At 40.2% G+C, this 17,480-nt stretch overlaps 1 protein-coding gene across 1 annotated transcript in view; it reads right to left on the bottom strand.

Annotated features, from left to right (window-relative positions):
• The window catches only part of LOC112068974 (KH domain-containing, RNA-binding, signal transduction-associated protein 2), a 114,289-nt gene that overhangs the window by 85,101 nt on the left and 11,708 nt on the right, over positions 1-17,480 (bottom strand). The window contains exon 2 of the mRNA XM_024136221.2: positions 1,498-1,625. Within this exon, the coding sequence (XP_023991989.1) occupies positions 1,498-1,625 (128 nt within the window). The remainder of the gene's footprint in view (positions 1-1,497; positions 1,626-17,480) is intronic.

Below are 17,480 nucleotides of genomic sequence, written 5' to 3'. Positions count from 1 at the left end.
AGCTTTCATTGCCTGCTTATGTTCCCCTGTTAATTTAGCCTACTGTTCGGACTTGGTGTACAGGGAGAATACTGTAAGAACGGCCCATGTTCTGAATTATGTCGATGTCCATTTTAAAAGTGCTGAACGAATAGGCATATAGCCTACTGTTCTGAATTGGTAGTGCACATGTAGCCTATAGCCTGTTTTAGAGAAATGTAATTATTGTATATTGTAAGAGCTTTCATTGTCTGCTTATGTGACCCCGTTATTTATCTTTCGGTTCGGACTTGGTGTACAGGGAGAAAACTGTAAGAACGGCCCATGTTCCACTCTGGGGACAGCTTTATGTAGACCCTAAACGTTTGTGGGCACCATTTGTCAGTTATAGTGCAATTAATGTGTTGTTTAGAGTTGTGCAGTGGCTTCGTTGGCATGCATCTAAAAAAWWTMTTTTTGCCCCACCAAGATTGACACACAATTAATTGAACACAATTAATTAATTTGACTTGGTGAAAATCTGTTRTTTGGACCTAACTTGCTTACCACTTTTTCCTTCACAAACTCCATGAAATGATGACCTCTTCCTAAATATTTTGTCAAATTATACATTTTGTGTATGGTTTCCTTGAAACATGGGTGGCTTAATTTACCCCTTTGGCTCAAATTACCCCACTCTCCCCTACAGCTGAATACACAATAAATGCATGTCAATGGATTAAAACTATAATGCGCATACATCCATTCTCAACATTATCTATAAAGAGAAGCACTTTCAGCAGCACACTGATAATGACTGTGGGTGAGCATACAATAAGCGACAAACAAATATGATGATGACTAATGAATTATTAGCCCTAGCTAGCCTTAACATGTCTCCCAGTCTCCCAGTCAATTAGCTCTATTTTTCTGCATCAGATAGCGGGGAGGGAAGCAGGCAGGAACCACCCTGATCCCATATGAGTTAGATGCAATCATATGCTCCCCTCGCCATGCCTAACACCCACCATCTGGGGCTAGACAAGGTTGATCAAACCCTGGAGCTTTCCCCACACTGTCCCACTCCCCCGAACAGAGGGCTGCAATGTGATCATCAACAGACACACACACACACACACACACACACACACACACACACACACACACACACACACACACACACACACACACACACACACACACACACACACACACACACACACACACACACACACACATGCACACACACACTGGCCAGTCATTCTCACAGTACAGTCAGATGTATTGACCACAACATGGGGTGAAGAGGTCCGCACTCTTGGCATCAGTAATTATTTACTCTTAGCCCCCAAGATGGCCAATATGGTCCCAACTCCAACTGTGTCTTCATCCACTGTCAAGACTCTACAGTATGTTGATGTTGTATAGAGTTTCTAACAAATGAGCATTTAGTATTTTTTTTAAGACATTCTTTATTTGTTTGTGGTTTTAATTGAATAATAAAAAGAGATCAAACATAACGGTGTTGGGTTGTCTTACCTTTGGGTACTGTTGAACTGGGATGAGTACTCTTTCCAAGAGCTTGATGTTTTTGTTACTGATGACATCGAGGTATTTCTTCACGTCACCATCTTTTCTCAACTCATCCCCCTCATACTTTGTGATTTCTGTAGGAAAAGGTATTTGAGAATAAATGATTAGGTATACAAACAGAAAGGTTAAACAACCTTCCTCAACATCCTTATCATTGACAGAGAAGACCTGGGTTCAAATGGTAGCCTATTTGTTTTCTTTATTGGACGCCCATAGTGTCTCTTTGGTTCTCCTTGGTTCTCCTTGGTTCCACTGTGCCATCAAATGCAGCTTATTTATTTGTAATATAATGTGAACCGAGATCTGTGACAGCGTAATCAGGATAATTCAGTCCCTAAGCATACCTTCCGACTGGTCATCATAATCAAAGTTTTTTCTAGTGTCTAAATGGTGAGAGGAGTAGTTGACATGAGCTGTCAGGTCAAGCATACATAACCTGTTTGAGTGAGACAGTCATGAGTTGGGAACCCACTGCACCGAACAGTGATTTCTTGCTTGATAAATTTTATAGCACTTGAGAGAGTTGAGTAAAAGGCGTAGAGCCACGAAACAGGAGATGGAAATGAAGCTGTCACCTGTCCTCTCTGGGGATACCACTCTGTCACTGGCAAATTAATGCTCAGCAGAAATATGAATTATCAACCCGCGCCCTGCGACACTCTTGTAGAACAATACTAGGGAGACCTGGGCAAGGGAAAGATAGGAAGACAGGCAGCAGGGGGTGGGGTGATCTCTCACTAGGACAGCCACCCCCTCCTCTTGTCCTCAGCAGTTCTGATCTAGAGCAATGTAGCTCCATCTATTTCTACACTTCTATGACAAACAAAAGGTGTGAGGAAAACGGGGGTAAAGTGCATCCTGTTGCCAGAGCTTCCTAGCAGGAGGCTTTTGGTTGAGGGTGGGGGATGGCATGGTTGTGTAATGTGCTACTGCATTTGTCTCAGTTGCAGATGAACCTGAAAGGCTTTGTTCCTTCTAAAACTCCAGAAATTCTACAGCAGAATGATGCTTCTATTCTACATTCCATTCAGGCCTTAAGCCTCTGTGTAGGATGATAGTTATAATACCAAGGCAAAAATGAATAGTGAAAGCAAAGTAAAGCAACTCAAACTAAGCCTATAGCATACAGCTTGTAAGGGTAAAACAATGCTCATGAGAGGAATTCTGGACATACTGGAGCACGTACTGTATAACCTGAGCAGGGTTGAATTCACCGGTTTCCAGGCTTTGCCTCTTCTCTGCTTTTCCCCTGAAAACCGAAAGCTTCTGGTTTCTCTGGCCCCGCTAAGGGTGCGTACAGTATGACTCTTTGGGCTGGATCCAATCAATGCCTCTGCAGTATATGCAGTATAKATTTTTACAAACTACCTGTGTCCACAGAACACACACAAAGTAGAAGCACCTGTGAGGGGAATCTACTGTACCGAGTTGTGTAGCCAAAATGTAATTTTGTTTAACCATTGGGGACAACACACCATAAATGCTGCAAATCGCGTTTGATTGAAATGCGCTGCTTGTGGCCCTAACTGTTAGTGTGTGTAATGATATTTTGGGGAGAACTGTACATTGTGTCTCCACAAAGAAGTCTGTGGAGTCTGGAATGTTGGCTCCGGTTCAGGCTATGCAGTTCCCTGTGTGAAGAAGGAACCACATGACATTTCAAGAGTCTGGCTGTAGAGTAATCAACTCATTATGGTCTGATTTATGTTTCCAGCTACTGTAGTTGGGTTTCCTTGATGTCTTTCCTGCATATTAAACATCTTGGCTTCATGATTCCTCAATTTTTCGTCAGTCCTTTATCCTTTACAGTCATCAATGCCCTCTGAAAAACACTGATGTTGCTTTATGTCAAGGTACTAGGACCTTCATTCAGATCTAATGTAGGTAATACTTAGGTTTCAGTCGAATGGATTTATCAGACATCGCTGATCGTGCGTTTCCCAGACTGACAGGAAAGTCCCAGTAATGTGGTTGATTCAGATAGGTTGATTCAGATTGAACTACATGGCTCTTTCAAACATGACAGAATCCGTTTGATTGTATCACATGTGCTAGGGAGATTCTTCGGATTGGAACACACTGCCAGTGCTGTCTTGTTCCCACAAACTCACTCGTTTCAACAGTCTCACGTAAAGGAGCTAAACTGAGCTCCTAATGAGACATTTCCAGTGTGTGCCGCTTTGAAAACGCCATGATGTTGTGAATTTGATTCAGCAAAGCTAGTGTCTGGTTATAGGAGTGTTGAGGCTGTAGCAAACACCACAATTTTAAACTGCCTTTATGTACCAAACTGAAAAGGGTTTAGAGAGCTTTCCTACTTTGGAGTGAAACTTATCCATATAATTATTTCTAAACACTGTGACAATTTTATTGTGCCAGGGATTCACATAAGATCATTTTAGCAAAAATGAAATTATGCTGAGGTACCGAGAAAAACACTTTTAATCACCTCCTCTCCACGTACACACACTTACAGAGGCCAAGCTGAGAAGCGTTGAACATGGAGAATTGTGATCTCCTCGTCCTGCTCACCAACCTTTCTGACTCTGAAAGGAGCAACCCACTGCTAAGTGAAATCAGAATTCTTACTCATACTCTCCAACACCTGCTGACACCAGCCACTATGTACCCTTTAATCCCTAACATCTGCTGATTCCATATGCTCTGGCTGGCTTGGTGACACCTGCCTTCTCCAGGGGATGTAGTAAAGTAGGCAGGTGACCTCAGGCCGCAGGCAGGCAGGTCTCACACAGATATCTAACTTTTTAAATATTTAAAAGAGCCAGCTGAGATGGTACGAGCAAGAAGGCCCTTTGTGAATACAGAATTTGGAAAGGATTGACTAGTTATTCTCTTGAAAAAAATACTGATTTGAACTGCCTATGAGCCGCAGATTTTAAAAACCATTGAATATGAGCCATTAAATTTAACAACAATAAACACAAGGACATCCATCCTTTTGTCATATTGGTTCTATAGAAAACAATGTTACCAATAACCATTGAAATACTGATAGTTATTTAATATATTGTGCAAACCTAACATGGATACGTTCTGAATGTACAGTAATGGCCTTCTATTTTTAAAGCACAATGTGGAGGCAGCAAACTGTTACTGTCACTAATAAGCCTTGCACTGTTATGTCTGTAAAAACCAAGGTAATAAGTAGCATCTACATAGCATGGCTCTTGCAACGCCAGGCCAGTGGGTTTGAGTCCCGGGCCCACCAATACGTGAAAAATGTATGCATGCTTGACTGTAAGTCACTTTGGATAAAAGCGTCTGTTAAATTGCCTACATTATTACATGTCAAATGTGAAAATGTCTCTGGGTTGACAGCAGCGTTTCTTTCTTTCTGGTCCTGACGAGAAGAAAAAAAACTGTTGGGGGAGGTTCTCTTCTGCACTGTTCAACCAATCCAGTAAATGATGTGGAGGAGGGGATAAGATCTAGCGTTGCTTTGCTCTGTTAAGTCCAAAAGCGGAAGCCGCGTCACAGGCTCTTTCCGGAAGCCGCGTCACAGGCTCTTTCCATTTCCCTTGAAAATCGGATGCATCCGGTTGTTAACATCCCTGCTGAGGGTAGTGCTTTAGAAACAAGTACTTAAAACCTCTTCTGGCTAGGGGGCGGTGTTTTCACATCCGGATGAAAAGCGTGCCCAAAGTAAACTGCCTGCTACTCAGTTCCAGAAGCTAGGATATTGCATATAATTGGTAGATTTGGATAGAAAACACTAAAGTTTCTAAAACTGTTAAAATTATGTCTGTGAGTATAACACAACTTATTTGGCAGGCGAAACCCGAGCGCAAACCATCCAGGATTTTTGTTGTTGTTGAGGTGACTGTGTTTTCAATTGATTTTCTATGTGAATCTAGATTTCTGAGGCATCTGGTTGCAGTTCCCATGGCTTCCACTAGATGTCAACAGTCTTTAGAAATTGGTTGATGTTTTTCCTTTGAGAAATGAAGAAGTAGCCCTTTCCTTGCTGGGTGTATAGCCAAGTGGACTGGTTTTGTTTGGGGCGCGTGACCTTGTGCTCGCTCCACTTTCATTTTATCCGCTATTGAACACAGTTTATCCCGTCTTAAATTGTATCGATTWTTTACGTTTTAAAATACCTAAAGTTGGATTAGGAAAGTTGTTTGAAATGTTTGGACAAAGTTTACAGGTAACTTATTAGATAATCTGTAGTCATGTTGGGCGAGTTGTAACCGGTGTTTTTGTGAATCAAACACACCAAATAAATGGACATTTTGGAGATATAACGACGGAATTTATCAAACAAAAGGACCATTTGTGATGTTTATGGGACATATTGGAGTGCCAACAGAAGATGATCTTCAAAGGTAAGGCATGAATTATATTGTTATTTCTGAGTTTTGTGTTGCGCCTGGCGGGTTGAAATATGATTGTCATGTGTTTGTATGATGGGGTGCTGTCCTCAGATAATCGCATGGTTTACTTTCGCCGTAAAGCCTTTTTGAAATCTGACACGGTGGCAGGATTAACAAGAAGTTCAAATTTAATTTGGTCTATTGCACTTGTGATTGTATGAAAGTTAAATATTTCTAATATTTTATTTTGAATTTGGCGCTCTGCAATTTCACCGGATGTTGTCGAAACGTTCCGCTAGCGGAACCCCTAGCCGTAACAGGTTTTAACAGTTAGACACACTATGCCGTAAACAGTCAAACAATTTAAGGGATGCCTATAGCGTGTTTGACAGGTGTTTTCGCGTAAAGAATCCCAACTATGTTCATTTGGCATGTGTGTGAGTGTATCAAAGTGTCTTTTTCCCCAGTCATGAATATGTATAATCTAATATATTTCAGATGACAGGGAGAGTTAGAGTTCACCTTACTATGTTCCACTGTGCTGCATATTAAAGTGTTATATCTTCCTTGGATCTCTCCTACCTATTGGAGGTAATTTCTTATTATGGTGCTACATCTTGATGCACATTACTGAATCTCTCTCTCTGTCTGTCTGTCTGTCTGTCTGTCTGTCTGTCTGTCTGTCTGTCTGTCTGCCAATCTTCAAGCACGTTGGTAGACAGATACCAGCACATTGGGGTCCTCGAGCTATCAAGGAAAAGCTGGAATCTGACAGACATGAATTAAGTCGGAATAGAGACTGTCTGTCTGACAGAGTTCTAGAATGTACTTAGTTTTGCCCATAGAGATCCTATTAAATTACTAGAAGGGCTATGTCATAAACCCTCAAAGTTCCAGAATGGGGTGTAAATGGCAGCCATATTGTGGCAGCCAAATCCAAAACAATCTCATTGGAGTGAATGGCAGTAGAGGCATAATCCTGATTTGACTAATGCAGGAACATCAAAGAAAGGCATGTGATATATCAAAAATGGTGTAATAGAACTATTGTCAACCTAAAATATTGTCATATAATTACAGTGTATATTGAATGGGGTAGATATTCAGTACCATTAGGACACGATTATCTATGGCTGTGATTCCATTCAAGGTGTATGAAACAGTCTTGTATAAATTTGGCAAAAGGAGCTTTTGGTGACAGAAACCTGTGTGGTCCTGTATGGCTCAGTTGGTAGAACATGGCACTTGTAACACCAGGATTGTGGCTTCAATTCCCAGGGCCAACCATATGAAAAAACGTATGCACGCATGACTGCAAGTTGCTTTGGATAAAAGTGTCTGTTAAATCCCATATATTATTATTAAACAATCTAATCTGCATCGCAATTAGCTCCACGAGAGGGATATACCGGTGTTTCATCAACACATTATTCAAGTGTTTCATCAACACCATTTGCGGCAATTAATTATGTTATTCATTAGGACAACATGATCTATGGTTCCTTCTTGAATTGCGGTGGCATTTTAGCATGCCATTTTGGAAAAATTACTTCATTTGTCTTTTTATTTCAAATTTATTTGGGTAGATACATAAGTCAACTGGCAGCTTAATGTTATGATAACATTGTGCCACCAGTAGTGGTAACACCAATGACTGTAATAACAATGACACATTTTAGGGAATTGAGGATATTCTTAAATGAAGGCCACAGATGCTCAAATCTAAGATCCTTAAACCATACATAAACATAACGTCTTGCAGAATAAAGGACTTTCATTATGTTTGATCATTTAATAAAAGTTCAATARAAACAAAAACATGTATGACGTGTAACTATTTGTCATTTTAAAGTGTTTTTCATGGTTGCAAAGGCAAGTGATGCAAATTCCACCGCAATTCAAAAACGACCCCTACAGCTGTGATCACACTCTGGGCGTATTAAACAGCCTTGCATAAATTTGGCAAAGGGAGCTGTTGGTGACAAATCATCTAATCTGCATCGCAATTAGCTCCATGAGTTGGATATTCACTCTTAAGCACTTGTTAACCCAAACCTTGATGCACAATAGTTAGATTGTTCAAACTTTATGTTTCTCATTGTTTTTGAGAGGACAATTAGAATGGGAATTGTTGTCTCCTGTTTTATTAGTTTACCAGAGGATCAAGAATCTCTCAAAATTCATAATTATCTCAATTYTGCAGCCTGAACACTCAGTCACTGCTTTCAGCAAACACCATTTAAAATAATCCTCAAACCCCTCCTCCACCTACTAAGGCTTTTCATTTGCTGTGAATTTACTTTTCACATTTTGATAATATAAAATGTTCTACATCTGTAAAAATATATATATTTTACCTTTATTTTACCAGGTTAGTCTCATTGAGATAAAAATATATTTTGCAAGAGAGACCTGGAAAGAAATGGAGCACAGAAAGTTTCAAACATTTACAACATAAAACACAGAGCACTACAGTTTAAAAACATTTACAACATAAAACACAGAGCACTACAGTTTAAAAACATTTACAAAAACATGAAAAACAACAGAAGCACTACAGTTTAAAAACATTTACAACATAAAAACACAGAGCACTACAGTTTAAAAACATTTACAACATAAAACACAGAGCACTACAGTTTAAAAAACATTTTACAACATAAAACACAGGCACTACAGTTTAAAAACATTTACAACATAAAACACAGAGCACTACAGTTTAAAAACATTTACAACATAAAACACAGGCACTACAGTTTAAAAACATTTACAACATAAAACACAGAGCACTACAGTTTAAAAAACATTTACAACATAAAAACACAGAGCACTACAGTTTAAAAACATTTACAACATAAAACACAGAGCACTACTGTTTAAAAACATTTACAACATAAAACACAGTGCACTACAGCTTTAAAAACATTTACAACATAAAACACAGAGCACTACAGTTTAAAAACATTTACAACATAAAACACAGAGCACTACAGTTTAAAAACATCAGTTTACACATTGAACAGGCACATTGGTTTTGGGAGGAGTGTTTCAACAAGGGATCAAAAACATTGATAGCCCCTAAATAATTTTCCACCATACTTTGTAATGCATCGGCCTTAGCATTTCAATGTATAAAATATATTCCTGCCCTCTACACTTTTTTAAAAGTTTGGGTTAGATAGAGGCACAATAAAAAAAGTACATTTGACTTACGAAAAATTGACGAAAAACACAGGCACAGATGAAGACTGACACGCTGCCATATTGGATAGACAACTCTACTGTATGACTGCATGATAAAGATAGCCTTTGAGGCATAATCAATGTATTGAATTATTTCAGGAATTATGGTTGGCTTGGGGATCTTGGTCTAAATATCACTGTTCTGAACAATTAGAGAGGCAGTATTATCTCATTTACCTCCCATACATTCCTATCATACAGTACATGTATTTTATAACAAAAGAAACTGTGAATCAATCATAGTGTTCTTTGCTTTCTGTAGGATAGACATCCAGGGAGTTTGTCATCATCATTGATCATATTTCCTGTGTGATTTCAATGTGCCGCTTCTAACATAACGGCTGAATAATTTATTTAACAGCGCAGGACCACATCCTAAGAGCTGTCTTCCTGGCCTGATGAATATCTGGTACAACCATTATCATGAAGCAGAAGAGAAAGCAACAGAAACATCTATCACCTCCAATATTCAGCTCTGAAGAAAAAAGCATTTCCTCTCAACAATAGGCTATACACGTCAATAGGTGCAACACTATGTGCAACATGAGACATGCGTCAATGGACAATATCTACTCAGATACTATATTTTCAGGTAAGGAAGTGTAGCGGAGATGGTTCGATAAACTACACTTGTGTGACGAGTAACCTTACCGAAGACCTGAACACTTGTGCTAGCTCCCAGTGGGATAACAGTCAGATAACAGGGTTTTGAGTGAATGACCTGGCTCGATACGTGGTTGGCCAAATACGCAAGATTAAAATAAAAGCAGCCAACTCAAATGCCCTTAAACGTGTGCCATTTCTAAACAATTTATTCAATCCATGAAGATAATTTACAAATATTCTAGGTTGAATCAATGTAAAATACTTTTTTATGTTCAAAGTAAAGGCCAAACGTATTCTCCACAGGAAAATATTACCCTTTTTAACCGAACAGAAGATAGGGAACATGGTGTAAGGCTGACTACCATGTCCATTTATGCAGGCTAAACAACGAATGGTCAAATTTCTAATTCCCAGTCCGGTCGGGGATTGTACACCTTGAATTTATTTGAGGGAGAAATCATAACGGACGGATGCTCTAGTCTAAATACAACCTTTTAGCATTGTTTACCTGCTTACYGGTACATTATGTGTGACTCAAGGTCTCTCTCTAGTGCCAAAGAGAAACTGGAATGAAAGGGAGTCCATACCCAATCCTCACCATGCTTTCATCTTCAATTCTTTATGTCTCAAAATGTCACAAGATATCTCAATTATGTCTCAACATATCAAGACATCWTAAGAGAACAGGGATGGCTGTGTATGTCTGGGACAGTGGAGGCTAGTTGGGGGAGCTTTTGGAGGATGGGTATCATTGTAATGACTGGAATGGAATTAATGGAACGGAGTCAAACATGTGGTTTCCATATGTTTGATGTGTTTGATACCGTTCCATTGATTTCATTCCAGCCATTACAATGAGCCCATCCTCCCATAGCCCCTCCCACCAGCCTCCTCTGAAAATATAACCTATAGTTGCAAATGAAAATCATGAGCCACAGCAGGCAGAGCAGAGTACAGCAGAGCCCCTTGAGTTCCCCTGGAGTGTTTGACTGGAGCCTGACATAGACCCCAGGGGAGAATTAGGTCTCCGGTTCAACAGGATTACACATCCCTGTACATGATCATAGGGAACATTCTGCTCTGACAACACTAAGCCTAGCTCTCGTTGTGATCTGGATCATACTGTGTAGTGCTCCTCTGAGATCTAGATTCTACTGTGTAGTATGAACAGTTCATATCTTAGAAGTCTTTGCTCTACATAAGGACTATGCAYTATGAGTATGGGATTGAGACCGAGAACAAAGATACAAAAACATTAAGATGAGAAAAGCTTGTCATGGTCATTGCGACAATAATGTAGATCATTTAAATGTAAAGTCCCCTGTTTTGGGGACCTGCGTGGTTTTGGTATCAGTTCCGACCAATATTTTTGCTTATAAATCGTTATGTGGACACCATAGATCGAAATGGCTTGAATTGAGTGATAGTGCTGATTCTCACGGACACAGGAATATGTATTTTTCTGCCTGTGTGAAGCAAGATGTGAAATCTGACACCACTTGAAGCTGGGATGGCCCTCCTACCGTTCTTTCACTCTTCTGACTGTCCATCAACTCCTTGCTGAACCCAAATGTCACAGCCACTAACCACGCATATGCTTGGAATCCTTACATTGTAACGATTTATAGCCAGTAATCTAAAATAATTCATAGCTTTTAAACAAAAAACACTTTCTGTTTGTCCTAACGAGTTCAGGAAGCCAAGCTAGAGTTCTGTGAGACGTTCACAGCAACGGGGGCAGACGTTTTGTTCAAGAGAGACCTTAAGAAAATCCGCACATTTTCTCTAACACTAAAATATACAAATATGTATTTTACACTTATAAGGAAGCTGAAATATTAAAGTTAGTTGTTTTATAAATTTATAAAATAAAGAAGTAATTTCAAGCTTTATTCATACAGCTTTGTTGAATAGGAAATACATCATATCAAATATTTCATATTTCCATCACATTTGTACTGTGTACTTGAGCTTGTGTCCTCAAAAGTTACTTGACCTCAGCAATTCATAACTATTTCTACCAGAAAGGTGAGATTTTWACCTTTTTTGGAGTATTACTAGTTATTGTTTATGGCCCTCTCATAATAAACCATTACTTTTGGGGATTACGTAGATTACATTTTCGATTACATTTAGTTACACTTAATGTAAGGAAAACAAGTTTGACTAAGATAGTGGGGTTCAATGCTGTTTACTCCATCCACACTCTGGATTCAATGCCACTTAGGGATTCAAACATGATTTTGAGAAAAAGATCTCACAGTCTCACGTCATAATTAGACGTTCAGGCATTAACTCCGAATTCTTAAGGTTAGGCATTAACTCAGAATGGTTAAGGTAAAAGTTTAGGTTTGGGATATGCTTAAAACCAAAATATAAAAAATGACTTTCTATTGATGGATTTGAACATGCAATCTTTGGAACCAGAGGTAGAGACAAACCTGTCCACAACCTCCTTGCAAAACCAAAGCCTACTTGAAGGTAAGAGCGCTCACCCTAGTGGCCAGTTTCCATGTCATCTCGCAATGTCCTCAGACATGGATGGACATCAAATACTGACTTGTATCACAGGTGATCTGCCTGGGTTTTGAACATGTTTGCTGTGGTGGTATCACTGATGGTATCACTGATTCATTATGTACAATCATGGACCTGAAAGTGAATTTGGCCAAAACATGATCATTATTCTGTATGGATTGTTAAAATATTCTGCATTACAAAATGACTGGAATGTATCGCTGGAGCATTAGTGATTAACCTTCACAGCACATATAGACTACATTTAAAGGCTCAGTACAGTCAACAATGTGATTTTCCTGTGTTTTTTATGTATTCACACTATGAGGTTGGAAAAATACTGTGAAATTGTAAAAATTATGATAATGCCCTTTTTGTATAAGAGCTGTTTGAAAAGACTGCCTGAAATTTCAGCCTGTTTTGGTGGAATGGAGTTTTGGCCTGCCTGGTGACATCAGCAGGCGGGAAATGAGTTAATCAACCAATAAGAAAGAAGATTCCAAACTAGAGGTCTGCATGGGACTGATTTCTTCATCCCGCTCCCACCCGCCCACACCCACAGCTTTTCACACCCGGCAGCACCTGCTGGCTGTCTGACTCCCACACGCTAGAACTGGTCCCAAAACCCAACAGCAGTCCCGCAATGTTATTTTAGGCGTGACAAAGCTCACTTGCCAGCCATGGTCTCAGCTATTTCTTTCAGATAGAGAAATATGGGTGATCAATATTTTATGTAGTAAACCATAGCCTAATCATATTTAGGAAGTACAATTCCTTGGAAAGATAACTGCTCCATGCTTCTCCGTCCATGCATAGGCTATAAAGTACTCTATTTAATTGCGACCACACGTGCACCTGATCTCGCACGTATGGCTACAGAAATTAAAGCAGTAAGAATTATGACAGCGACACTTGTTACGTTTTGCATATAGACCTTTTAGGAGGACGAATTGCAGGCAGAGACAAATAATTGGTTAATCAATACTTATTGAAAATGAAAAGGTGCAACGCTCACCATAGTAGTCTAACCTGTGTGCACGTTGTGCCTTTTCAATGATGATTAAATGTTTTGATTGCACCTCGACTCACGTTGGTTCAGCACCCTCCACTTCTTTCCATGATCAATATTTATTTACAGACACTGTTGTAAACTACAGTCTAATCATATTTAAATACATTTCGTATTTAAGTTCACTGCTACGTGATTCTCCACCCATGCAGGCAGCCTACTCTGCTTCAATGAGACCACACATACTAGGCTCACTTGAACTCGCACACCCAACTAATTAGGTGAGGAGAGGGAGGCTACTGAAGTTCAGTGTCTGAATAATGCGAAAAATATGTCCTTTTAATACAATAGGTAGGCTAACGCATACAAAGCAGAAAGACGAATGTTTACAAATAATCTGAGGGACAACAGCATGAAAAATGCAGACCGCACTGCAATGATCTCTGTCGGGAGAGAGACCACCATCTATTATTCCAAACCTCCTTGCCAATAACAGATGGTTTTCAGTTTTCCCCTCCCAACTCAGACCACTCCCAGACAATTCTAGCAGAATTCTTGCTTGAGAAGTTGCTCTTCGCTAAGAACTTTTGTTTATTTTTCTTAATTGTTGCCCAGAAATGATTTGCTATTGAGATAAAAATGGCTGCATTGGACCTTTAACAAACTACAGAATATTAGTACAAGGACATGAGTCTATGTTGAAAACCCATAATGCGTCTTTGTTTGTTAATATAAAGATGATGTGTGCATTAGAGATTTTTATTGACTATTCCTTGGGTATCACTATGACTGGGGATAATATTACAGCACATTATTCAGCTAATGCCTCAGCTGATGCAAATGTTGTCCTGTAATTACTGGCTTCTGGTAAACTGCTCCTTCATTTTCCCTGCAATAATATAATAGTCTTCTAGAAACGCTGATTACTTATACTCAAATTACAGCATGCCAATGATCTTTGACTAATATGCCTAATCCTGAGGAATGAACATCCAAAATTAGCAACAATATCCATCACCTTCAGACCGCTCTCTGTTTTTTCTGAATGTGCAGTTCTCTATTTCTCTGCCATTATAACACACTATTATAATCAAACCTCAACAGCTGTGATGTCATGAGACATGAAAGATCAAATTGTTTATAATGACATATTTTACAATGATCCTGACTCATTTCCTGGTGGTAGTTATTATAAGGCCTTCGTTATAGTTAGACCTATGTACTATACTACAGTGAGTGTACAAAACATGAAGAACTCCTGCTCTTTCCATGACATGGACTGATCAGGTAAATCCAGGTGAAACCTATGATCCCTTATTGATGTCACTTGTTAAATCCACTTCAATCAGTGTAGATGAAGGGCAGGAGACAGGTTAACCTCTAAAAGTCGAAGCTGTTGGGGTGGGGTGGGGGTTCTATTAAGCTAACATGGCATTGTTTTAAGAAGGTCATAATTTAGCTATTTGATTTTGAATTTTAGGACTTCTTTAGGTATATTGAAAAAAGTATAATTTAATAAAATATTGAATTAGGCTTTTACTACTATAGCCCATAGAAACGCATTGAAAAACATATTCATAATTGTCAGAAAAGACAGTCAAAAAATAAATCATAAGGAATAAGGTTTTTAAGTGTCTGTCCTATATCTAGGAAATATATATATTTTTGTTTTTTTTTGACACATTTAACCCCTTATTTTTGTTGCCGCAAAACTACCTCCATATATCCATTAATTTGTATGGGTTGCCTTCAGACGAGTCCCGTGACACGTATGGGGGTTGTAGCGCAAAACGGAGAACACCATCATTTTCGTGAGAGTCTCACCTTTCCATAAAGTCGTCACATTAGTAGGCCAAACCGTTCAGACGCTACACAGATTTTCGTGAGAAGACGGATTTTCGAGCTGTCTCATGGTCTAACAAACACCGCTGTAGCTCGGCCACCTTCCACCGCAGATATGGAAGGCCAATATAGGGGGATGTTATGGATTGAGACACAGCCCATGAAAAGAAGACTGTATGTACATACCCCAATCAGAAGCCATGGATTAAAGGCAACATCCGCAATGATCTAAAGGGTAGAGCTGCCGCTTTACAGGAGTAGGACTCTAACCCAGACTTTTATAAGAGAGCACGCAATGCCGTCCAACGAACCATTAAACAGGCAAAGATTCAATACAGGACTAAGATTGAATCCTACTACTCCGGCTCTGAGGCTCGTCGGATGTGGTAGGGCTTGCAAACTATTACGTACTACAAAGGGAAGCCCAGCCGCGAGCTGCCTAGTGACCTGAGCCTACCAGACGAGCTAAATAACTTCTATGCGTGCTTCAAGGTAAGAAACACTGAAGCATGGATGAGAGCACCAGCTGTTCCGGACAACTGCGTGATGAAGCTCTCTGTAGACGATGTGAGTAAAACCTTTAAACAGGTCACCATTCACAAGGCCAGACGGATTATCAGGACGTGTACTCATAGCATGCACTAACCAACTGGCAAGTGGCTTCACTGACATTTTCAACCTGTCCCTGACCGAGTCTGTAATACCTACATGTTTCAAGCAGACCACCATAGTGCCTGTGCCCAAGAACGCCAAGGTAACCTGCCTAAATGACGACCGACTCGTAGCACTCACGTCTGTAGTAATGAAGTGCTTTGAAAGGCTAGTCATGGCTCACATCAACACCATCATCCCAGAAACCCTAGACCCACTCCAATTTGCATACCACCCCAACAGATTCACAGATGACGCAATCTCTATTGCACTCCACACTGCCCTTTCCCACCTGGCCAAAAGGAACACCTATGTGAGAATGCTGTTCATTGACTACAGCTCAGCGTTCAACACCATAGTGCCCTCAAAGCTCATCACTAAGCTAAGGACCAAACACCTCCCTCTGCAACTGGATCCTGGACTTCCTGACGGGCCGCCCCCAGGTGGCAAGGGTAAGCAACAACACATATGCCATGCTGATCCTCAACACAAGGGCCCCTCAGGGGTGCGTGCTTAGTCCCCTCCTGTACTCCCTGTTCACCCGTGACTGCGTGGCCATGCACGACTTCAACACCATCATTAAGTTTGCAGATAACACAACGGTTATAGACCTATTCACTGACAACGATGAGACAGCCAATAGGGAGAAGGTCAGAGACTGCCAGGACAACAACCTCTCCCTCAACATGATCAAGACAAAGGAGATGATTGTGGACTACAGGAAAAGGAGGACCGAGCACGCCCCCATTCACATCGACAGGGCTGTAGTAGAGCTTCAAGTTCCTTGGTGTCCACATCACCAACAAACTATCATAGTCCAAACAAACCAAGACAGTCGTGAAGCGGGTACGGCAATGCCTATTCCCCCTCAGGACACTGAAAAGATTTGGCATGGGTCCTCAGATCCTCAAAAAGTTCTACAGCTGCACCATCGAGAGGATCCTGACTGGTTGCATCCCCGTCTGGTATTGCAACTGCTCGGTATCCGACCGCAAGGCGCTACAGAGGGTAGTGCGTACGGCCCAGGACAGGGGCCAAGCTTCCTGTCATCCAGGACCTCTATACCAGAAGGTATCAGAGGAAGGCCCAGAAACTTGTCAAAGACTCCAACCACCCTAGTCATAGACTTTTTCTCCTCTACCGCACGGCAAGCGGTACCGGAGTGCCATGCCTAGGTCCAAAAGGCTCCTTAACAGCGTCTACCCCCAAGCCATAAGACTGCTGAACAGTTAATCAAATGGCTACCCGGACTATTTGCATTGACCCCCCTCCCCCTTTTTTAAAGCTGCTGCTGTTACTCGCTGTTTATTATCTATGCATAGTCAGTTTACCCAGTTTTGTCACATGCGCCGAATACAACAGGTGTAAACCTTACCTTGAAATGCTTACTTATAAGCCCTTAACCAACAATGCAGAGTTAAGAAAATATTGACTAAATAAACTAAACTACATGTAGTTTATGCTTACTTATAAGCCCTTAACCAACAATGCAGAGTTAAGAAAATATTGACTAAATAAACTAAACTACATGTAGTTTAGTTTATTTAGTCAATATTTTCTTAACTCTGCATTGTTGGTTAAGGGCTTATAAGTAAGCATAAACTACATGTAGTTTAGTTTATTTAGTCAATATTTTCTTAACTCTGCATTGTTGGTTAAGGGCTTATAAGTAAGCATTTCAAGGTAAGGTTTACACCTGTTGTATTCGGCGCATGTGACAAAAGCCT

The sequence above is a fragment of the Salvelinus sp. IW2-2015 genome, unplaced genomic scaffold (genome assembly GCF_002910315.2).
Source record: "Salvelinus sp. IW2-2015 unplaced genomic scaffold, ASM291031v2 Un_scaffold809, whole genome shotgun sequence".
In the NCBI taxonomy this organism is placed as follows: domain Eukaryota; kingdom Metazoa; phylum Chordata; class Actinopteri; order Salmoniformes; family Salmonidae; genus Salvelinus; species Salvelinus sp. IW2-2015.
The sequence above is the reverse complement of the archived record's forward strand: the minus strand, read 5'-3'. Positions and strand labels throughout refer to the sequence as shown.